At 39.5% G+C, this 25,470-nt stretch overlaps 1 protein-coding gene across 1 annotated transcript in view; it reads left to right on the top strand.

Annotated features, from left to right (window-relative positions):
• The window catches only part of LOC142312564 (rap1 GTPase-activating protein 1-like), a 79,288-nt gene that overhangs the window by 26,722 nt on the left and 27,096 nt on the right, over positions 1–25,470 (top strand). Inside the window, exons 10-13 of the mRNA XM_075351556.1 lie at positions 13,305–13,388; positions 19,609–19,709; positions 19,928–20,057; positions 23,134–23,289. Coding sequence (XP_075207671.1) covers positions 13,305–13,388; positions 19,609–19,709; positions 19,928–20,057; positions 23,134–23,289 — 471 coding nt within the window. The remainder of the gene's footprint in view (positions 1–13,304; positions 13,389–19,608; positions 19,710–19,927; positions 20,058–23,133; positions 23,290–25,470) is intronic.

The following is a 25,470-nucleotide window of genomic DNA, read 5'->3' as shown; positions in this document are numbered from 1 at the left end:
AGGCAGTATTATATTGTTGTACATAGGGGCAGTATTATAGTAGTTATATTCTTGTACATAGGGGCAGTATTATAGTGTTATATTCTTGTAGATAGGAGCAGTATTATAGTAGTTATATTCTTGTAGATAGGGGCAGTATTAGTATTATCCACTGGCTCCCAATCTTCCACCGTATCCAATTCAAATTACTAACACTGACCTACAAAGCTATCCATAATCTGTCTCCTCCATATATCTCTGAACTAATCTCTCGCTACACTCCAAAACGTAACCTCCGGTCCTCCCAAGATCTCCTTCTATCCTCCTCTCTCATTCGCTCCTCATGCAACCGACTCCAAGACTTCTCCCGAGCATCCCCAGTCTCCTGGAACTCACTGCCTCAACACGTCAGACTATCTACTACACTTGCAAACTTCAAACGGACCCTGAAAACTCATCTGTTCAGAAATTCCTATAATCTACAATGACCTCACCGCCCCACCACCGTGCGGAGCTGCCGCCCCACCACCGTGCGGAGCTGCCGCCCCACCACCGTGCGGAGCTGCCGCCCCACCACCGTGCGGAGCTGCCGCCCCACCACCGTGCGGAGCTGCCGCCCCACCACCGTGCGGAGCTGCCGCCCCACCACCGTGCGGAGCTGCCGCCCCACCACCGTGCGGAGCTGCCGCCCCACCACCGTGCGGAGCTGCCGCCCCACCACCGTGCGGAGCTGCCGCCCCACCACCGTGCGGAGCTGCCGCCCCACCACCGTGCGGAGCTGCCGCCCCACCACCGTGCGGAGCTGCCGCCCCACCACCGTGCGGAGCTGCCGCCCAACCTACACCCCACCTACTGTCTCCTCCCCAAAATCCTTTAGGATGTAAGCCCGCAAGGGCAGGGCCCTCTTCCCTCTGTGCTAGTCTGTCTATTGTAACGTGTATATGTATTCTGTATGTAACCCCCTCATGTACAGCACCATGGAATCAATGGTGCTTTATAAATAAACAATAATAATAATAATAATAATATTATAGTAGTTATATTCTTGTATATAGGGGCAGTATTATAGTGTTATATTCTTGTACATAGGAGCAGTATTATAGTAGTTATATTCTTGTATATAGGGAGCAGTATTATAGTAGTTATATTCTTGTATATAGGAGCAGTATTATAGCAGTTATATTCTTGTACATAGTAGCAGTATTATAGTAGTTATATTCTTGTATATAGGGATCAGTATTATAGTAGTTATATTCTTGTACATAGTGGCAGTATTATATTAGTTATATTCTTGTACATAGTGGCAGTATTATAGTAGTTATATTCTTGTACATAGTGGCAGTATTATAGTAGTTATATTTATTTATTTAATCGTATGAACGTATATCTTACCATCATATAAAAATAAACACCAGACAATAGACAGTAATTGAAAAATATCAACAGGATAAAAATCAAATTTGAATATCAAGATTTTCTATATATGCAATAGCGTTATCATTTACAATATAGAAATCCTTCTCTCCACCATGGTAGGATCTCAGGGGATAGTAGTTATATTCTTGTACATAGGGGGCAGTATTATAGTAGTTATATTCTTGTACATAGGTGCAGTATTATAGTAGTTATATTCTTGTACATAGGGGGCAGTATTATAGTAGTTATATTCTTGTACATAGGGGGCAGTATTATAGTAGTTATATTCTTGTACATAGGTGCAGTATTATAGTAGTTATATTCTTGTACATAGGAGCAGTATTATAGTAGTTATATTCTTGTACATAGTAGCAGTATTATAGTAGTTATATTCTTGTATATAGGTAGCAGTATTATAGTAGTTATATTCTTGTACATAGTGGCAGTATTATAGTAGTTATATTCTTGTACATAGGTGCAGTATTATAGTAGTTATATTCTTGTACATAGGGGCAGTATTATAGTAGTTATATTCTTGTACATAGGGGCAGTATTATAGTAGTTATATTCTTGTACATAGGGGCAGTATTATAGTAGTTATATTCTTGTACATAGGAGCAGTATTATAGTAGTTATATTCTTGTACATAGGGGCATTATTATAGTAGTTAAAGTCTTGTACATAGGAGCAGTATTATAGTATTTATATTCTTGTGCATAGGAGCAGTATTATAGTAGTTATATTCTTGTGCATAGGAGCAGTATTATAGTAGTTATATTCTTGTACATAGGGGCAGTAATATAGTAGTTATATTCTTGTACATAGGGGCAGTATTATAGTAGTTATATTCTTGTACATAGGGGGCAGTATTATAGTAGTTATATTTTTGTACATAGGGGCAGTATTATAGTAGTTATATTCTTGTACATAGGGGCATTATTATAGTAGTTATATTATTGTACATAGGAGCAGTATTATAGTAGTTATATTCTTGTACATAGGAGCAGTATTATAGTAGTTATATTCTTGTACATAGGGGCAGTATTAAAGTAGTTATATTATTGTACATAGGAGCAGTATTATAGTAGTTATATTCTTGTACATAGGAGCAGTATTATAGTATTTATATTCTTGTACATAGGGGCAGTATTATAGTAGTTATATTCTTGTACATAGGGGCGGCAGTATTATAGTAGTTATTTTCTTGTATATAGGGGTAGTATTATAGTAGTTATATTCTTGTACATAGGAGCAGTATTATAGTAGTTATATTCTTGTACATAGGGGCAGTATTATAGTAGTTATATTCTTGTACATAGGGGCGGCAGTATTATAGTAGTTATATTCTTGTATATAGGGGTAGTATTATAGTGTTATATTCTTGTACATAGGAGCAGTATTATAGTAGTTATATTCTTGTACATAGGAGCAGTATTATAGTAGTTATATTCTTGTATATAGGGAGCAGTATTATAGTAGTTATATTCTTGTATATAGGGAGCAGTATTATAGTAGTTATATTCTTGTACATAGGGGGCAGTATTATAGTAGTTATATTTTTGTACATAGGGGCAGTATTATAGTAGTTATATTCTTGTACATAGGGGGCAGTATTATAGTAGTTATATTCTTGTATATAGGGAGCAGTATTATAGTAGTTATATTCTTGTACATAGGGGCAGTATTATAGTAGTTATATTCTTGTACATAGGGGCAGTATTATAGTAGTTATATTCTTGTACATAGTGGCAGTATTATAGTAGTTATATTCTTGTACATAGGAGCAGTATTATAGTAGTTATATTCTTGTATATAGGAGCAGTATTATAGTAGTTATATTCTTGTACATAGGAGCAGTATTATAGTAGTTATATTCTTGTACATAGGAGCAGTATTATAGTAGTTATATTCTTGTACATAGGAGCAGTATTATAGTAGTTATATTCTTGTATATAGGAGCAGTATTATAGTAGTTATATTCTTGTACATAGGAGCAGTATTATAGTAGTTATATTCTTGTATATAGGAGCAGTATTATAGTAGTTATATTCTTGTATATAGGGAGCAGTATTATAGTAGTTATATTCTTGTATATAGGGAGCAGTATTATAGTAGTTATATTCTTGTACATAGGGGCAGTATTATAGTAGTTATATTCTTGTACATAGGGGCAGTATTATAGTAGTTATATTCTTGTACATAGGGGGCAGTATTATAGTAGTTATATTCTTGTATATAGGGAGCAGTATTATAGTAGTTATATTCTTGTACATAGGGGCAGTATTATAGTAGTTATATTCTTGTATATAGGAGCAGTATTATAGTAGTTATATTCTTGTACATAGGAGCAGTATTATAGTAGTTATATTCTTGTACATAGGAGCAGTATTATAGTAGTTATATTCTTGTACATAGGAGCAGTATTATAGTAGTTATATTCTTGTATATAGGAGCAGTATTATAGTAGTTATATTCTTGTACATAGGAGCAGTATTATACTAGTTATATTCTTGTATATAGGAGCAGTATTATAGTAGTTATATTCTTGTATATAGGGAGCAGTATTATAGTAGTTATATTCTTGTACATAGGGGCAGTATTATAGTAGTTATATTACTGTACATAGGAGCAGTATTATAGTAGTTATATTCTTGTACATAGGAGCAGTATTATAGTATTTATATTCTTGTACATAGGGGCAGTATTATAGTAGTTATATTCTTGTACATAGGAGCAGTATTATAGTAGTTATATTTTTGTACATAGGGGCAGTATTATAGTAGTTATATTCTTGTACATAGGGGCAGTATTATAGTAGTTATATTCTTGTACATAGGGGGCAGTATTATAGTAGTTATATTTTTGTACATAGGGGCAGTATTATAGTAGTTATATTCTTGTACATAGGGGCAGTATTATAGTAGTTATATTATTGTACATAGGAGCAGTATTATAGTAGTTATATTCTTGTACATAGGGGCAGTATTATAGTAATTATATTCTTGTACATAGGGGCAGTATTATAGTAGTTATATTCTTGTACATAGGGGCAGTATTATAGTAGTTATATTCTTGTACATAGTGGCAGTATTATAGTAGTTATATTCTTGTACATAGGAGCAGTATTATAGTAGTTATATTCTTGTATATAGGAGCAGTATTATAGTAGTTATATTCTTGTACATAGGGAGCAGTATTATAGTAGTTATATTCTTGTACATAGGGAGCAGTATTATAGTAGTTATATTCTTGTACATAGGAGCAGTATTATAGTAGTTATATTCTTGTACATAGGAGCAGTATTATAGTAGTTATATTCTTGTATATAGGAGCAGTATTATAGTAGTTATATTCTTGTACATAGGAGCAGTATTATAGTAGTTATATTCTTGTATATAGGAGCAGTATTATAGTAGTTATATTCTTGTATATAGGGAGCAGTATTATAGTAGTTGTATTCTTGTATATAGGGAGCAGTATTATAGTAGTTATATTCTTGTATATAGGGAGCAGTATTATAGTAGTTATATTCTTGTATTTAGGGAGCAGTATTATAGTAGTTATATTCTTGTACATAGGGGCAGTATTATAGTAGTTATATTCTTGTACATAGGGGCAGTATTATAGTAGTTATATTCTTGTACATAGGGGGCAGTATTATAGTAGTTATATTTTTGTACATAGGGGCAGTATTATAGTAGTTATATTCTTGTACATAGGGACAGTATTATAGTAGTTATATTATTGTACATAGGAGCAGTATTATAGTAGTTATATTCTTGTACATAGGGGCATTATTATAGTAGTTATATTACTGTACATAGGAGCAGTATTATAGTAGTTATATTCTTGTACATAGGAGCAGTATTATAGTATTTATATTCTTGTACATAGGGGCAGTATTATAGTAGTTATATTCTTGTACATAGGAACAGTATTATAGTAGTTATATTCTTGTACATAGGGAGCAGTATTATAGTAGTTATATTCTTGTACATAGGGGGCAGTATTATTGTAGTTATATTCTTGTACATAGGGGCAGTATTATAGTAGTTATATTCTTGTACATAGGGGCAGTATTATAGTAGTTATATTATTGTACATAGGAGCAGTATTATAGTAGTTATATTCTTGTACATAGGGGGCAGTATTATAGTAGTTATATTCTTGTACATAGGGGCAGTATTATAGTAATTATATTCTTGTACATAGGGGCAGTATTATAGTAGTTATATTCTTGTACATAGGGGCAGTATTATAGTAGTTATATTCTTGTACATAGTGGCAGTATTATAGTAGTTATATTCTTGTACATAGGAGCAGTATTATAGTAGTTATATTCTTGTATATAGGAGCAGTATTATAGTAGTTATATTCTTGTACATAGGAGCAGTATTATAGTAGTTATATTCTTGTACATAGGAGCAGTATTATAGTAGTTATATTCTTGTACATAGGAGCAGTATTATAGCAGTTATATTCTTGTATATAGAAGCAGTATTATAGTAGTTATATTCTTGTACATAGGAGCAGTATTATAGCAGTTATATTCTTGTATATAGGGGCAGTATTATAGTAGTTATATTCTTGTACATAGGAGCAGTATTATAGTAGTTATATTCTTGTACATAGGAGCAGTATTATAGTAGTTATATTCTTGTATATAGAAGCAGTATTATAGTAGTTATATTCTTGTACATAGGAGCAGTATTATAGTAGTTATATTCTTGTACATAGGAGCAGTATTATAGTAGTTATATTCTTGTACATAGGAGCAGTATTATAGCAGTTATATTCTTGTATATAGAAGCAGTATTATAGTAGTTATATTCTTGTACATAGGAGCAGTATTATAGCAGTTATATTCTTGTACATAGGGGGCAGTATTATAGTAGTTATATTCTTGTATATAGGGAGCAGTATTATAGTAGTTATATTTTTGTACATAGGGGCAGTATTATAGTAGTTATATTCTTGTACATAGGGGCATTATTATAGTAGTTATATTATTGTACATAGGAGCAGTATTATAGTAGTTATATTCTTGTACATAGGAGCAGTATTATAGTAGTTATATTCTTGTACATAGGGGCAGTATTAAAGTAGTTATATTATTGTACATAGGAGCAGTATTATAGTAGTTATATTCTTGTACATAGGAGCAGTATTATAGTATTTATATTCTTGTACATAGGGGCAGTATTATAGTAGTTATATTCTTGTACATAGGGGCGGCAGTATTATAGTAGTTATTTTCTTGTATATAGGGGTAGTATTATAGTAGTTATATTCTTGTACATAGGAGCAGTATTATAGTAGTTATATTCTTGTACATAGGGGCAGTATTATAGTAGTTATATTCTTGTACATAGGGGCGGCAGTATTATAGTAGTTATATTCTTGTATATAGGGGTAGTATTATAGTGTTATATTCTTGTACATAGGAGCAGTATTATAGTAGTTATATTCTTGTACATAGGAGCAGTATTATAGTAGTTATATTCTTGTATATAGGGAGCAGTATTATAGTAGTTATATTCTTGTATATAGGGAGCAGTATTATAGTAGTTATATTCTTGTACATAGGGGGCAGTATTATAGTAGTTATATTTTTGTACATAGGGGCAGTATTATAGTAGTTATATTCTTGTACATAGGGGGCAGTATTATAGTAGTTATATTCTTGTATATAGGGAGCAGTATTATAGTAGTTATATTCTTGTACATAGGGGCAGTATTATAGTAGTTATATTCTTGTACATAGGGGCAGTATTATAGTAGTTATATTCTTGTACATAGTGGCAGTATTATAGTAGTTATATTCTTGTACATAGGAGCAGTATTATAGTAGTTATATTCTTGTATATAGGAGCAGTATTATAGTAGTTATATTCTTGTACATAGGAGCAGTATTATAGTAGTTATATTCTTGTACATAGGAGCAGTATTATAGTAGTTATATTCTTGTACATAGGAGCAGTATTATAGTAGTTATATTCTTGTATATAGGAGCAGTATTATAGTAGTTATATTCTTGTACATAGGAGCAGTATTATAGTAGTTATATTCTTGTATATAGGAGCAGTATTATAGTAGTTATATTCTTGTATATAGGGAGCAGTATTATAGTAGTTATATTCTTGTATATAGGGAGCAGTATTATAGTAGTTATATTCTTGTACATAGGGGCAGTATTATAGTAGTTATATTCTTGTACATAGGGGCAGTATTATAGTAGTTATATTCTTGTATATAGGGAGCAGTATTATAGTAGTTATATTCTTGTATATAGGAGCAGTATTATAGTAGTTATATTCTTGTACATAGGAGCAGTATTATAGTAGTTATATTCTTGTATATAGGAGCAGTATTATAGTAGTTATATTCTTGTATATAGGGAGCAGTATTATAGTAGTTATATTCTTGTACATAGGGGCAGTATTATAGTAGTTATATTACTGTACATAGGAGCAGTATTATAGTAGTTATATTCTTGTACATAGGAGCAGTATTATAGTATTTATATTCTTGTACATAGGGGCAGTATTATAGTAGTTATATTCTTGTACATAGGAGCAGTATTATAGTAGTTATATTTTTGTACATAGGGGCAGTATTATAGTAGTTATATTCTTGTACATAGGGGCAGTATTATAGTAGTTATATTCTTGTACATAGGGGGCAGTATTATAGTAGTTATATTTTTGTACATAGGGGCAGTATTATAGTAGTTATATTCTTGTACATAGGGGCAGTATTATAGTAGTTATATTATTGTACATAGGAGCAGTATTATAGTAGTTATATTCTTGTACATAGGGGCAGTATTATAGTAGTTATATTCTTGTACATAGTGGCAGTATTATAGTAGTTATATTCTTGTACATAGGAGCAGTATTATAGTAGTTATATTCTTGTATATAGGAGCAGTATTATAGTAGTTATATTCTTGTACATAGGGAGCAGTATTATAGTAGTTATATTCTTGTACATAGGGAGCAGTATTATAGTAGTTATATTCTTGTACATAGGAGCAGTATTATAGTAGTTATATTCTTGTACATAGGAGCAGTATTATAGTAGTTATATTCTTGTATATAGGAGCAGTATTATAGTAGTTATATTCTTGTATATAGGAGCAGTATTATAGTAGTTATATTCTTGTATATAGGAGCAGTATTATAGTAGTTATATTCTTGTATATAGGGAGCAGTATTATAGTAGTTGTATTCTTGTATATAGGGAGCAGTATTATAGTAGTTATATTCTTGTATATAGGGAGCAGTATTATAGTAGTTATATTCTTGTATATAGGGAGCAGTATTATAGTAGTTATATTCTTGTACATAGGGGCAGTATTATAGTAGTTATATTCTTGTACATAGGGGCAGTATTATAGTAGTTATATTCTTGTACATAGGGGGCAGTATTATAGTAGTTATATTTTTGTACATAGGGGCAGTATTATAGTAGTTATATTCTTGTACATAGGGGCAGTATTATAGTAGTTATATTATTGTACATAGGAGCAGTATTATAGTAGTTATATTCTTGTACATAGGGGCATTATTATAGTAGTTATATTACTGTACATAGGAGCAGTATTATAGTAGTTATATTCTTGTACATAGGAGCAGTATTATAGTATTTATATTCTTGTACATAGGGGCAGTATTATAGTAGTTATATTCTTGTACATAGGAGCAGTATTATAGTAGTTATATTCTTGTACATAGGGAGCAGTATTATAGTAGTTATATTCTTGTACATAGGGGGCAGTATTATTGTAGTTATATTCTTGTACATAGGGGCAGTATTATAGTAGTTATATTCTTGTACATAGGGGCAGTATTATAGTAGTTATATTATTGTACATAGGAGCAGTATTATAGTAGTTATATTCTTGTACATAGGGGGCAGTATTATAGTAGTTATATTCTTGTACATAGGGGCAGTATTATAGTAATTATATTCTTGTACATAGGGGCAGTATTATAGTAGTTATATTCTTGTACATAGGGGCAGTATTATAGTAGTTATATTCTTGTACATAGTGGCAGTATTATAGTAGTTATATTCTTGTACATAGGAGCAGTATTATAGTAGTTATATTCTTGTATATAGGAGCAGTATTATAGTAGTTATATTCTTGTACATAGGAGCAGTATTATAGTAGTTATATTCTTGTACATAGGAGCAGTATTATAGTAGTTATATTCTTGTACATAGGAGCAGTATTATAGCAGTTATATTCTTGTATATAGAAGCAGTATTATAGTAGTTATATTCTTGTACATAGGAGCAGTATTATAGCAGTTATATTCTTGTATATAGGGGCAGTATTATAGTAGTTATATTCTTGTACATAGGAGCAGTATTATAGTAGTTATATTCTTGTACATAGGAGCAGTATTATAGTAGTTATATTCTTGTATATAGAAGCAGTATTATAGTAGTTATATTCTTGTACATAGGAGCAGTATTATAGTAGTTATATTCTTGTATATAGGAGCAGTATTATAGTAGTTATATTCTTGTACATAGGAGCAGTATTATAGTAGTTATATTCTTGTATATAGGGAGCAGTATTATAGTAGTTATATTCTTGTATATAGGGAGCAGTATTATAGTATTTATATTCTTGTACATAGGGGCAGTATTATAGTAGTTATATTCTTGTACATAGGGGCGGCAGTATTATAGTAGTTATTTTCTTGTATATAGGGGTAGTATTATAGTAGTTATATTCTTGTACATAGGAGCAGTATTATAGTAGTTATATTCTTGTACATAGGGGCAGTATTATAGTAGTTATATTCTTGTACATAGGGGCGGCAGTATTATAGTAGTTATATTCTTGTATATAGGGAGCAGTATTATAGTAGTTATATTCTTGTATATAGGGAGCAGTATTATAGTAGTTATATTCTTGTACATAGGGGCAGTATTATAGTAGTTATATTCTTGTACATAGGGGCAGTATTATAGTAGTTATATTCTTGTACATAGGGGGCAGTATTATAGTAGTTATATTCTTGTATATAGGGAGCAGTATTATAGTAGTTATATTCTTGTACATAGGGGCAGTATTATAGTAGTTATATTCTTGTATATAGGAGCAGTATTATAGTAGTTATATTCTTGTACATAGGAGCAGTATTATAGTAGTTATATTCTTGTACATAGGAGCAGTATTATAGTAGTTATATTCTTGTACATAGGAGCAGTATTATAGTAGTTATATTCTTGTATATAGGAGCAGTATTATAGTAGTTATATTCTTGTACATAGGAGCAGTATTATAGTAGTTATATTCTTGTATATAGGAGCAGTATTATAGTAGTTATATTCTTGTATATAGGGAGCAGTATTATAGTAGTTATATTCTTGTATATAGGGAGCAGTATTATAGTAGTTATATTCTTGTACATAGGGGCAGTATTATAGTAGTTATATTCTTGTACATAGGGGCAGTATTATAGTAGTTATATTCTTGTACATAGGGGGCAGTATTATAGTAGTTATATTTTTGTACATAGGGGCAGTATTATAGTAGTTATATTCTTGTACATAGGGGCAGTATTATAGTAGTTATATTATTGTACATAGGAGCAGTATTATAGTAGTTATATTCTTGTACATAGGGGCAGTATTATAGTAGTTATATTACTGTACATAGGAGCAGTATTATAGTAGTTATATTCTTGTACATAGGAGCAGTATTATAGTATTTATATTCTTGTACATAGGGGCAGTATTATAGTAGTTATATTCTTGTACATAGGAGCAGTATTATAGTAGTTATATTTTTGTACATAGGGGCAGTATTATAGTAGTTATATTCTTGTACATAGGGGCAGTATTATAGTAGTTATATTCTTGTACATAGGGGGCAGTATTATAGTAGTTATATTTTTGTACATAGGGGCAGTATTATAGTAGTTATATTCTTGTACATAGGGGCAGTATTATAGTAGTTATATTATTGTACATAGGAGCAGTATTATAGTAGTTATATTCTTGTACATAGGGGCAGTATTATAGTAATTATATTCTCTTACATAGGGGCAGTATTATAGTAGTTATATTCTTGTACATAGGGGCAGTATTATAGTAGTTATATTCTTGTACATAGTGGCAGTATTATAGTAGTTATATTCTTGTACATAGGAGCAGTATTATAGTAGTTATATTCTTGTATATAGGAGCAGTATTATAGTAGTTATATTCTTGTACATAGGGAGCAGTATTATAGTAGTTATATTCTTGTACATAGGGAGCAGTATTATAGTAGTTATATTCTTGTACATAGGAGCAGTATTATAGTAGATATATTCTTGTACATAGGAGCAGTATTATAGTAGTTATATTCTTGTACATAGGAGCAGTATTATAGTAGTTATATTCTTGTATATAGGAGCAGTATTATAGTAGTTATATTCTTGTATATAGGGGCAGTATTATAGTAGTTATATTCTTGTACATAGGGAGCAGTATTATAGTAATTATATTCTTGTACATAGGGGGCAGTATTATTGTAGTTATATTCTTGTACATAGGGGCAGTATTATAGTAGTTATATTCTTGTACATAGGGGCAGTATTATAGTAGTTATATTATTGTACATAGGAGCAGTATTATAGTAGTTATATTCTTGTATATAGGGAGCAGTATTATAGTAGTTATATTCTTGTATATAGGAGCAGTATTATAGTAGTTATATTCTTGTACATAGGAGCAGTATTATAGTAGTTATATTCTTGTACATAGGGAGCAGTATTATAGTAATTATATTCTTGTACATAGGGGGCAGTATTATTGTAGTTATATTCTTGTACATAGGGGCAGTATTATAGTAGTTATATTCTTGTACATAGGGGCAGTATTATAGTAGTTATATTATTGTACATAGGAGCAGTATTATAGTAGTTATATTCTTGTACATAGGGGGCAGTATTATAGTAGTTATATTCTTGTACATAGGGGCAGTATTATAGTAATTATATTCTTGTACATAGGGGCAGTATTATAGTAGTTATATTCTTGTACATAGGGGCAGTATTATAGTAGTTATATTCTTGTACATAGTGGCAGTATTATAGTAGTTATATTCTTGTACATAGGAGCAGTATTATAGTAGTTATATTCTTGTATATAGGAGCAGTATTATAGTAGTTATATTCTTGTACATAGGAGCAGTATTATAGTAGTTATATTCTTGTACATAGGAGCAGTATTATAGTAGTTATATTCTTGTACATAGGAGCAGTATTATAGTAGTTATATTCTTGTATATAGAAGCAGTATTATAGTAGTTATATTCTTGTACATAGGAGCAGTATTATAGTAGTTATATTCTTGTATATAGGAGCAGTATTATAGTAGTTATATTCTTGTACATAGGAGCAGTATTATAGTAGTTATATTCTTGTATATAGGGAGCAGTATTATAGTAGTTATATTCTTGTATATAGGGAGCAGTATTATAGTAGTTATATTCTTGTATATAGGGAGCAGTATTATAGTAGTTATATTCTTGTACATAGGGGGCAGTATTATAGTAGTTATATTCTTGTACATAGGGGCAGTATTATAGTAGTTATATTCTTGTACATAGGGGCAGTATTATAGTAGTTATATTCTTGTACATAGGAGGCAGTATTATAGTAGTTATATTCTTGTACATAGGGGCAGTATTATAGTAGTTATATTCTTGTACATAGGGGCAGTATTATAGTAGTTATATTCTTGTACATAGGAGGCAGTATTATAGTAGTTATATTCTTGTACATAGGGGCAGTATTATAGTAGTTATATTCTTGTACATAGGGGCAGTATTATAGTAGTTATATTCTTGTATATATGACAGATATAATGTACATAGCATTCATTTATTCTTCGCTCCTCAGGCCTCTCAGCTTCTGGTGACGTTTGATGAACATGTTATGACAAACAACTTCAAGTTTGGAGTTATATACCAGAAACCCGGGCAGGTGAGGGGATAATGCAGCAGGGGATCAGTAGCAGTCACTTTAGACATCTACATCTTCCAGGAATTTGGTGCTTATAAGTCCTTACATTACTATGTTTAAAATGAACTCTTTGTCTTATGGCCAGTGTGAACATGAGCTCACAAGCTCCATGTGTATCATCTCATACTCCAGCTCACTTTTTTTTGTTTTTTTGTTATTTTGTTTTTTTGTTTTTATGTTTAAAATTTGTTGAAATTTGCTTAATTTATAATAATACCGGATTAATGAAGTATAAACCTTGATAGAATTAACAGTAAAGTCCCTGCACCAATATCCACATCCTATTTGTCTTCCATAGTGGCACATGTATAGATGTGGACATTGATTGTGACGTATTGAATTACCCCCAGACGTCAGGCGGCAACAAGGCTGAGTTATCTATAATTTTTGGTTCCCTGTGAACAAGTGGGTGGAAACTATATGCTAAGATGTCTCCCACACACAGCACAGACAGACCTACGGGTTTCCTGCTTCTCTGTCTCTATGTAGCACATGTTCAGAAGCAGCAGCAGCATGGAGGACATTATACAGCAATACTGAGCGTTGTAGCTGTGAATCCAGCACTGGGGTGAGATAATACACTAAAATGCAGCACCAGCATGGAGGACATTTTACAGCAATACTGAGCGTTGTAGCTGTGAATCCAGCACTGGGGTGAGATAATACACTAAAAAGCAGCACCAGCATGGAGGACAATAAACAGCAATATTGAGCAGGGTAGCTGTAACACTAGCATTGGGGTGAATTAAAGCACTAAAAAGCATCAGCAGCATGGACGACATTATACAGCAATAATGAGGTGTGTAGCTTTGACTTCAGCACCTGGCTGAGATAAAACACTAAAAGCATCAGCAGCATGGAGGACATTATACAGCAATACTGAGGTGTGTAGCTTTGTCTTCAACACCTGGCTGAGATAAAACACTAAAAGCATCAGCAGCATGGAGGACATTATACAGCAATACTGAGGGGTGTTACTGTGACTCCAGCACTGGGGTGAGATAATACACTAAAAAGTATCAGCATGGAATACATTATACAGCAATATTGAGTGGGGTAGCTGTGACTCCAGCATTGGGGTGAATTGAAACACTTGAAAGCAGCAACAGCATGGAGGATATTATATAGCAATACTGAGCAGTATAGCTGTGAATACAGCACTGGGGTGAGGTAAAACACTAAAAAGCATCAGCAGCATGGAGGACATTATACATTACTACTGAGTGGTGTAGCTGTGACTCCAGCACTGGGGTGACTTAAATCACTAAAAGCATCAGCAGCGTGGAAGACATTATATAGCAATACTGAGCAGTGTGGATGTGACTCTAGCACTGGGGTGAGATAATACACTACAAGCATCAGCAGCATAGAGGACATTATACAGCAATACTGAGGGGTGTAGCTGTGACTCCAGCACTGGGGTGGGATAATACACTAAAAAGTAGCAGCAGCATGGAGGACATTTTACAGCAATACTGAGCTATATAGCTGTGAATACAGCACTGGGGTGAGGTAAAACACTAAAAAGCATCAGCAGCATGGAGGACATTATACAGCAATACTGAGCGGTGTAGCTGTGACTCCAGCACTAAGGTGAATTAAAACACTAAAAGCATAAGCAGCATGGAAGACAATATACATTAATACTGAGTGGTGTAGCTGTGACTCCAGCACTGAGGTGACTTAAATCACTAAAAGCATCAGCAGCGTGGAAGACATTATACAGCAATACTGAGCAGTGTGGATGTGACTCTAGCACTGGGGTGAGATAATACACTACAAGCATCAGCAGCATAGAGGACATTATACAGCAATACTGAGGGGTGTAGCTGTGACTCCAGCACTGGGGTGGGATAATACACTAAAAAGCATCAGCAGCATGGAGGACATTATACAACAATATTGAGTGGGGTAGCTGTGACTCCAGCACTGAGGTGGGATAATACACTAAAAAGCATCAGCAGCATGGAGGACAATATACAGCAATACTGAGTGGTGTGACTGTGACTCCAGCATTGGGGCGACTTAAAACACTTGAAAGCAGCAGCATGGAGGATGTTATAGAGCAATACTGAGCAGGGTAGCTGTGAACCCAGCACTGAGGTGAGATAAATCACTAAAAATAATCAGCAGCATGGAGAACATTATACAGCAATACTTAGCAGTGTGGATGTGACTCTAGCACTGGGGGAAGATAAAACACTAAAAAGCAGCAGCAGCATGGAGGACAATGTCTAGCAATACTGAGCGGTGTAGCTGTGACTCCAGCACTGAGATGAATTAAAACACTAAAAGTATCATCAGCATGGAAGACATTATACAGCAATCCTGAGCGGTGTAGCTGTGACTCTAGCACTGGGGTGTGATAAAAACACTAAAAAGTAGCAGCAGCATGGAGGACATTGTACAGCAATACTGAGCTGTATAACTGTGATTCCAGCATTGGGGTGAATTAAATCGCCAAAAAGCATCAGCAGCAGTATGGAGGACATTGTACAGCAATACTGATCGGTGTAGCTGTGACTTCAGCACTGGGGTGAATTAAAACACTAAAAGCATCAGCAGCATGGAGGACAATATACATTAATACTGAGTGGTGTAGCTGTGACTGCAGCACTGGGGTGAATTAAAACACTCAGCAGCATGGAGGACATTATACAACAATACTGAGCAGTATAGTTGTGAGTTCAGCCCTGTAGTGAAAAATAACATTTAGAGGAAAGCAGCATCAGTATGAAGGACATCGTACAGCAGTACTGAGCAGTGTAGCTGTGAATCCAGCTCTGGGTGTGAGATAATGCAGTAGGACCAGTTGCATTCAGAGGCTGAGCAGAGCATAATAAATACTGAACAAAATAAAGTTTTTTTCCAGTTTTATATAAATAAACCTTTAATATGTAAGTCCCCTAATAGGATGTATGACCAACTGATATCATGATGTCCCCTTTAATCCCGGTAAAATGAAAACTTCTGCAACTTTCTTTATAAAATATTACAATATCTCTCCATGATGATTATGGCCAATTATCACCGCCCCAGCGCTCGTTACAGGAGAGTGCTACACTGTAACCATCTGTGCACCAGTGCTGCAGACAATCAGGAGAGGTGTGCAGCCCGTAAATAATGAATGCTACAGCAAATGGTGAGTAACTGAAGAACAAAGGCTGTTAGAAAGTTGCAGAATGTTTCATTGTCTGACGAATAAGTCTTATTTACATGAGATTGGAAATACCCGTTAAAGACTATGGACATTTCTAAAGGCAATATTTATTGATTTAGTCTTTGGATACGCGTATATTGAGCGAAAAATGATTTTTCCAGTTGGGTTTCATTAAAGCTCCACTCCAGCGGTTTTGTTGTTTTTCAGCACTGAGGTGGTGCTTTAAATGTATGTCCCCTCCCTATAGCGTTACTGACCCTCCTGCGTTTTGTGCCTGTAACTTCTGACTGGCTGGAAGTCAGAAGTTACAACATAATCTCCCAATGCATCTCTACGAGAGCCAGAGTGAGGCCAGAATGAGTCCAGAGTGAGGCCAGAATGAGTCCAGAGTGAGGCCAGGATGAGTCCAGGACAGGGCCAGAGCGAGGTCAGGATGAGTCCAGGACAGGGCCAGAATGAGTCCAGAGCGAGGCTAGAGTGAGGCCAGAATGAGACCAGAGCGAGGCCAGGATGAGTCCAGAGCGATAACAGAATGAGTCCAGGACAGGGCCAGAGCGAGGTCAGGATGAGTCCAGAGCGAGGCCAGAATGAGTCCAGGACGGGGCCAGAATGAGTCCAGAGCGAGGCTTGAGCGAGGCCAGAATGAGTCCAAGACGGGGCCAGAGCCAGGCCAGGACGAGTCCAGAGCGCAGCCAGGATGAGTTCCAGAGCGAGGCCAGAATGAGTCCAGGACAGGGCCAGAGCGCGGCCAAGACGAGTCCAGAGCGTGGCTAGGACGAGTCCAGAGCGCGGCCAGGATAAGTCCAAGACTGGGCCAGAGCCAAGCCAGGATGAGTCCAGAGCGCAGCCAGGATGAGTTCCAGAGCGAGGCCAGAAGGAGTCCAGGACGGGGCCAGGCACGGCCAGGACGGGGCCAGGGCGCGGCCAGGACGACTCCAGGGCGTGGCCAGGACGAGTCCAGAGCGCGGCCAGGACGAGTCCAAGACGGGGCCAGAGCCAGGCCAGGATGAGTCCAGAGCGCAGCCAGGATGAGTTCCAGAGCGAGGCCAGAATGAGTTCCAGGACGGGGCCAGAGCCAGGCCAGGATGAGTCCAGAGCGCAGCCAGGATGAGTTCCAGAGCGCGGCCATGACGGGGCCAGAACGCAGCCAGGATGAGTTCCAGAGCGAGGCCAGAAGGAGTCCAGGACGGGGCCAGAGCCAGGCCAGGACGAGTCCAGAGCGCAGCCAGGATGAGTTCCAGAGTGAGGCCAGAAGGAGTCCAGGATGGGGCCAGAACGCGACCATGACAGGGCCAGAACGCAGCCAGGATGAGTTCCAGAGCGAGGCCAGAAGGAGTCCAGGACGGGGCCGGGGCCAGAGCCAGGCCAGGACGAGTCCAGAGCGCAGCCAGTATGAGTTCCAGAGCGAGGTCAGAATGAGTCCAGGACGAGTCCAGAGCGCGGCCAGGACGAGTCCAGAGCGCGGCCAGGACGAGTCCAAGACGGGGCCAGAGCCAGGCCAGGATGAGTCCGGAGCGCAGCCAGGATGAGTCCAGAGCGCAGCCAGGATGAGTTCCAGAGCGCAGCCAGGATGAGTTCCAGAGCGCAGCCAGGATGAGTTCCAGAGCAAGGTCAGAATGAGTCCAGGACGAGTCCAGAGCGCGGCCAGGACGAGTCCAAGACGGGGCCAGAGCCAGGCCAGGATGAGTCCAGAGCGCAGCCAGGATGAGTTCCAGAGCGCAGCCAGGATGAGTTCCAGAGCGAGGCCAGAATGAGTCCAGGACGGGGCCAGAGCCAGGTCAGGATGAGTCCAGAGCGCAGCCAGGATGAGTTCCAGAGCGCAGCCAGGATGAGTTCCAGAGCGAGGCCAGAATGAGTCCAGGACGGGGCCAGAGCCAGGTCAGGATGAGTCCAGAGCGCAGTCAGGATGAGTTCCAGAGCGAGGCCCGAAGGAGTCCAGGACGGAGCCAGAGCCAGGCTAGGATGAGTCCAGAGCGCAGCCAGGATGAGATCCAGAACGAGGCCCGAAGGAGTCCAGGACGGGGCCAGAGCGCAGCCAGGACGAGTCCAGAGCGCAGCCAGGATGAGTTCCAGAGCGAGGCCCGAAGGAGTCCAGGACGGAGCCAGAGCCAGGCTAGGATGAGTCCAGAGCGCAGCGAGGATGAGTTCCAGAGCGAGGCTAGGAGTCCTGGACGGGGCCAGAGCGCGGCCAAGACGGGTCCAGAGCGCGGCCAGGACGGGTCCAGAGCGCAGCCAGGACGGGTCCAGAGCGCGGCCAGGACGGGTCCAGAGCGCGGCCAGGACGGGGCCAGAGCGCGGCCAGGACGGGGCCAGAGCGCGGCCAGGACGGAACCAGAGAGCGGCCAGGGCGTGTCCAGAGCGCGGCCAGAATGAGTCCAGGATGAGGCCAAACCGCAGCCAGGATGAGTCCAGGACTGGGCTAGAGCGACTGGACCAGTTTAAAGCACCACTCCAGCAGTGCAATTAAAAATAAAATATGGAGTGGTGCGCTTTAAAAATATTTGTTTTTGAGGGAGAGACAGAGAGAGACAGACAGACAGACCGACAGAAAGAAAGAGGCAGACAGACAGAGATACACAGAGAGAGAGACAGAGACAGAGAGATGGATAGAGAGAGACAGACATAGAGGCAGACAGAGACAGAGATACACAGAGAGAGACAGAGACAGAGAGATGGATAGAGAGAGACAGACAGAGACAGAGAGATGGATAGAGAGAGACAGACGTAGAGGCAGACAGAGACAGAGAGATGGATAGAGAGAGACCGACGTAGAGGCAGACAGAGACAGAGATACAGAGAGAGAGAGACAGACAGACAGAGACAGAGAGATGGATAGAGATAGACAGAAAGAGGCAGACAGAGAGAAAGATGGATAGAGAGACAGACATATAGAGAAACGGAGAGAGAGACAGAGACAGTTACTATCCAGAGCAATGCCGGGTACTGCAGTTAGTAAATAATATGAGTGTTCCTCTCATTTGATCTTTATCACTGTCCTCTCGCTCCTCTTTTGCTTTGTAGGTGACTGAGTCTGAGATGTTCGGTAACACAGAGGAGAGTTTGGGATTTGCAGAATTTCTCCATTTCTTGGGAGAAAAAATTAACCTGCAGGATTTTAAAGGGTGAGAAAGTGTCTGGGTGCGCGTGTGGTGGGACTCCGCATTGTTAATGGATCAGGCTCGTGTGAGACATAATGAACTTTTCAATAATGCAGGGACATAAATAATGCAGGCGTGCCGCGGCCGGGTAAACATTTATCGCGCTTTTACATATTGTGCAGTTACCGAGCGTCTGGCGGGGGAGGGGAGGCAGATCTGATGATTAATTTCTGACACTCTAGGTTCCGTGGCGGACTGGATGTATCACAGGGTCAGACGGGGACAGAGTCGGTGTATACCACGTTCCGGGGCCACGAGATTATGTTCCATGTGTCCACAAAACTGCCCTACACAGAGGGGGACCTACAGCAGGTTGGTGGGAAATTGTACGCAATGTTCAAAGTGTTTCCTTATTTGTGACTCATCCAGAGGACAAGTCCTTATCAGGGACAGTTTTTCAACTTTGTAGAGATGAACGAATCTTATGAAATTCTAGTTCTCCAGTGACGTTCTCTCACTATCCAGATTCACCACAAATTGGCTGCTGCATTCCCTGCCTCTGCTTTTTTATAGGCACTGATAGTCCTTCCTGATTGGCTGTGCTAGCCCATGTGATGTGATAGATGCAAAGCATTATGGGAAACCCTGAGCTCATGTGATCCTGTACTGGCTGATGCAGTCTTCAGCTTTATATCACTGGGTGTGAGGGGATAACAAGGGATCAGGACTCCTAGACTGGCCCTCAGGCTGGGGGGAACTAGCTGTCCCTAACCCCAGAGAAACTTCAAAAATAGCCTGGCCGCCCTGATCTAATACCCCTTCTCCCCACCCCAGAGGAGGACTGGGACAGGAGTGGTTGAACCCACAGATATAGACAAACGAAGAAACCAAAAACTCACACACACAGCTAATAAACATGAAGATATAAGACAATACGTGATAAAGAGGAAATAAAGAGCAGGGAGGAAATCAGACTGCAAGATTATTTCCATAGCATGCCAACAGCATGCAGTAAATCATCAGCAACTGGAACACAACAGCACACAGACCGGTTTAGCAAAAGCTATAGTCGTCATGTGAAGACAGGCTCCACCATCTTAAAAAGGCAGGGAGTAACTGTGATAGGTCTCCCACAACATGTGATCCAAGAGGTAACCAGACTGCAGAGATTAACTCCTGCAAGCCCGATCACTAATGAGCACACAGCTGGTCAATGCCCGAGCCTGCCTGTGTAACTCAGAAGCGCCAGAGCAGGCAGAGTGTGGCGTGTCAGATTCTGCAGTGTGAACAGCGTCAGATGCCGCCATGACACTCAGCGACTTCAGAGCCAAACAATGTGTGATACTTTGTGTAACTTGGTAAGTACAGACTGGTAACTGGAACTCTCCAAAACTGCTGACCATAGAGATAGCCCACTGGTAACTGTGAGCCCTTTCATATTGACCTCTGGAGTATTGACCTCTGGAGTACTGACCTCTGGAGTATTGACCTCTGGAGTATTGACCTCTGGAGTACTGACCTCTGGAGTATTGACCTCTGGAGTATTGACCTCTGGAGTACTGACCTCTGGAGTATTGACCTCTGGAGTATTGACCTCTGGAGTACTTCCCTCTGGAGTACTTCCCTCTGGAGTATTGACCTCTGGAGTATTGACCTCTGGAGTACTGACCTCTGGAGTATTGACCTCTGGAGTATTGACCTCTGGAGTACTGACCTCTGGAGTATTGACCTCTGGAGTACTGACCTCTGGAGTACTGACCTCTGGAGTATTGACCTCTGGAGTATTGACCTCTGGAGAACTGACCTCTGGAGTACTGACCTCTGGAGTACTGACCTCTGGAGTATTGACCTCTGGAGTACTGACCTCTGGAGTACTGACCTCTGGAGTATTGACCTCTGGAGTACTGACCTCTGGAGTACTGACCTCTGGAGTATTGACCTCTGGAGTACTGACCTCTGGAGTATTGACCTCTGGAGTACTGACCTCTGGAGTACTGACCTCTGGAGTATTGACCTCTGGAGTACTGACCTCTGGAGTACTGACCTCTGGAGTATTGACCTCTGGAGTACTGACCTCTGGAGTATTGACCTCTGGAGTATTGACCTCTGGAGTACTGACCTCTGGAGTACTGACCTCTGGAGTACTGACCTCTGGAGTACTGACCTCTGGAGTATTGACCTCTGGTGTACTGACCTCTGGAGTATTGACCTCTGGAGTATTGACCTCTGGAGTACTGACCTCTGGAGTACTGACCTCTGGAGTATTGACTTCTGGAGTACTGACCTCTGGAGTATTGACCTCTGGAGTATTGACCTCTGGAGTACTGACCTCTGGAGTACTGACCTCTGGAGTATTGACCTCTGGAGTACTGACCTCTGGAGTATTGACCTCTGGAGTACTGACCTCTGGAGTATTGACCTCTGGAGTACTGACCTCTGGAGTATTGACCTCTGGAGTATTGACCTCTGGAGTACTGACCTCTGGAGTACTGACCTCTGGAGTATTGACCTCTGGAGTACTGACCTCTGGAGTAATGACCTCTGGAGTATTGACCTCTGGAGTACTGACCTCTGGAGTATTGACCTCTGGAGTACTGACCTCTGGAGTACTGACCTCTGGAGTATTGACCTCTGGAGTACTGACCTCTGGAGTACTGACCTCTGGAGTATTGACCTATGGAGTACTGACCTCTGGAGTACTGACCTCTGGAGTATTGACCTATGGAGTACTGACCTCTGGAGTACTGACCTCTGGAGTACTGATATCTGGAGTATTGATCTCTGGAGTACTGACCTCTGGAGTACTGACCTCTGGAGTATTGACCTCTGGAGTACTGACCTCTGGAGTACTGACATCTGGAGTATTGACCTCTGGAGTATTGACCTCTGGAGTACTGACCTCTGGAGTACTGACCTCTGGAGTATTGACCTCTGGAGTACTGACCTCTGGAGTACTGACCTCTGGAGTACTGACCTCTGGAGTATTGACATCTGGAGTACTGACCTCTGGAGTACTGACATCTGGAGTATTGACCTCTGGAGTACTGACCTCTGGAGTATTGACCTCTGGAGTACTGACCTCTGGAGTACTGACCTCTGGAGTACTGACCTCTGGAGTACTGACCTCTGGAGTACTGACCTCTGGAGTACTGACCTCTGGAGTACTGACCTCTGGAGTATTGACCTCTGGACTTGTTATTCAGGTAACTGCAGGTAAGAATTATTTGGCTGACATACGTCATCACTGTTTGGGCACTATATGGTGATTTTTATTAGGCGATAATCTTAGGTATTAGTATTTTTATACTTTAGTCTGGACGACAGTATCAGCAGAGGGTAGCGGTCATTTGTGTACAATCGGCCTTGGTTGTGACCATTATCCCAGTCGTCTTGTGTTTCACCAGTTTCTACCGCACAATCCATTGAAGATCGCGCTTTGCACTTTCAGCTCCAGAGGAAACGTCACATTGGAAATGACATTGTGTCCCTGGTCTATCAGGACGATGGCGCCGTCTTCTCCCCCGATATCATTACCTCCCATTTCCTGCACTGCTACATGGTGGTTCAGTCCTGCCCAAGCCACAGTGGTGACTCCATGTACAAGGTATGACTTCATGTCCCAGAGAGGTAATGCAGCACGGGTACAAGTTGTAAATTATTTCATATATATGGATGATAGTATGATACACTGACAAGCAAAAGGGTAGCTGTCATGATTCTGCTCAGCAGTGTTCTGCTGTCCTGCAGAGCTGCCTATGCTGGGCCTCATATTTTCCTCTGGTTCCCGGGTCTAGTCTTGTGTTGTGTGGGAGAGGCCTGTTCTATGGAGCCTGGTTCTGGGTGATTGCTCCACTTTATCTGGGAGCTGTTTCACGCGGAATGCCAGAAGTGATAGTTCCTGTTTTGCAGTGCATGCTTCTGTAAGTGTCTGATCTTGTCCCGTTACCTAGTTCCGCTGTTCTCCTCCCATCTCCTTACCTACTGACTTGATTCCCTGACTCCCTGACCTTGGCTTGTTCCCTGACTCCGGCTCTGCTCACTCCCTTGTACTTACATGACCTCTCTGTTTACCAACCCCGGCTCGTCCTCTGACTCTGACTCTGCTCGCTCCTTTTATCATTTACGTTATCTCCTGGCTTTTGACCCCTGACTTGTTTGACTGCCCCTCTCTAGGTGTCTCTAGTGACCGGGTTCTCATCATCATAGTAACAATGTTTTGAGCTTTTGACTTTCAGGCTCCATATCTCACCGTCCTCTACAGCTTTGAGTGTGAGACGACCTTCATTTTATAGACAATCACCTTGGCTATCTCATACATAAATGCGACTTGCAGCTATTTAGCATATACAGTGCCTACAAGTAGTATTCAACCCCCTGCAGATTTAGCAGGTTTGATAAGATGCAAATAAGTTAGCGCCTGCAAACTTCAAACAAGAGCAGGATTTATTAACAGATGCATAAATCTTACAAACCAACAAGTTATGTTGCTCAGTTAAATTTTAATAAATTTTCATCATAAAAGTGTGGGTCAATTATTATTCAACCCCTAGGTTTAATATTTTGTGGAATAACCCTTGTTTGCAATTACAGCTAATAATTGTCTTTTATAAGACCTGATCAGGCCGGCACAGGTCTCTGGAGTTATCTTGGCCCACTCCTCCATGCAGATCTTCTCCAAGTTATCTAGGTTCTTTGGGTGTCTCATGTGGACTTTAATCTTGAGCTCCTTCCACAAGTTTTCAATTGGGTTAAGGTCAGGAGACTGACTAGGCCACTGCAACACCTTGATTTTTTCCCTCTGGAACCAGGCCTTGGTTTTCTTGGCTGTGTGCTTTGGGTCGTTGTCTTGTTGGAAGATGAAATGACGACCCATCTTAAGATCCTTGATGGAGGAGCGGAGGTTCTTGGCCAAAATCTCCAGGTAGGCCGTGCTATCCATCTTCCCATGGATGCGGACCAGATGGCCAGGCCCCTTGGCTGAGAAACAGCCCCACAGCATGATGCTGCCACCACCATGCTTGACTGTAGGGATGGTATTCTTGGGGTCGTATGCAGTGCCATCCAGTCTCCAAACGTCAGGTGTGTGGTTGGCACCAAAGATCTCGATCTTGGTCTCATCAGACCAGAGAACCTTGAACCAGTCTGTCTCAGAGTCCTCCAAGTGATCATGAGCAAACTGTAGACGAGCCTTGACATGACGCTTTGAAAGTAAAGGTACCTTACAGGCTCGTCTGGAACGGAGACCATTGCGGTGGAGTACGTTACTTATGGTATTGACTGAAACCAATGTCCCCACTGCCATGAGATCTTCCAGGAGCTCCTTCCTTGTTGTCCTTGGGTTAGCCTTGACTCTTCGGACAAGCCTGGCCTCGGCACGGGTGGAAACTTTCAAAGGCTGTCCAGGCCATGGAAGGCTAACAGTAGTTCCATAAGCCTTCCACTTCCGGATGATGCTCCCAACAGTGGAGACAGGTAGGCCCAACTCCTTGGAAAGGGTTTTGTACCCCTTGCCAGCCTTGTGACCCTCCACGATCTTGTCTCTGATGGCCTTGGAATGCTCCTTTGTCTTTCCCATGTTGACCAAGTATGAGTGCTGTTCACAAGTTTGGGGAGGGTCTTAATTAGTCAGAAAAGGCTGGAAAAAGAGATAATTAATCCAAACATGTGAAGCTCATTGTTCTTTGTGCCTGAAATACTTCTTAATACTTTAGGGGAACCAAACAGAATTCTGGTGGTTTGAGGGGTTGAATAATAAATGACCCTCTGAATAAACTTTTCACAATTT

Source organism: Anomaloglossus baeobatrachus, chromosome 5, assembly GCF_048569485.1.
Source record: "Anomaloglossus baeobatrachus isolate aAnoBae1 chromosome 5, aAnoBae1.hap1, whole genome shotgun sequence".
Classification (NCBI taxonomy): domain Eukaryota; kingdom Metazoa; phylum Chordata; class Amphibia; order Anura; family Aromobatidae; genus Anomaloglossus; species Anomaloglossus baeobatrachus.
This window is presented reverse-complemented; position numbering and strand designations above follow the sequence as displayed.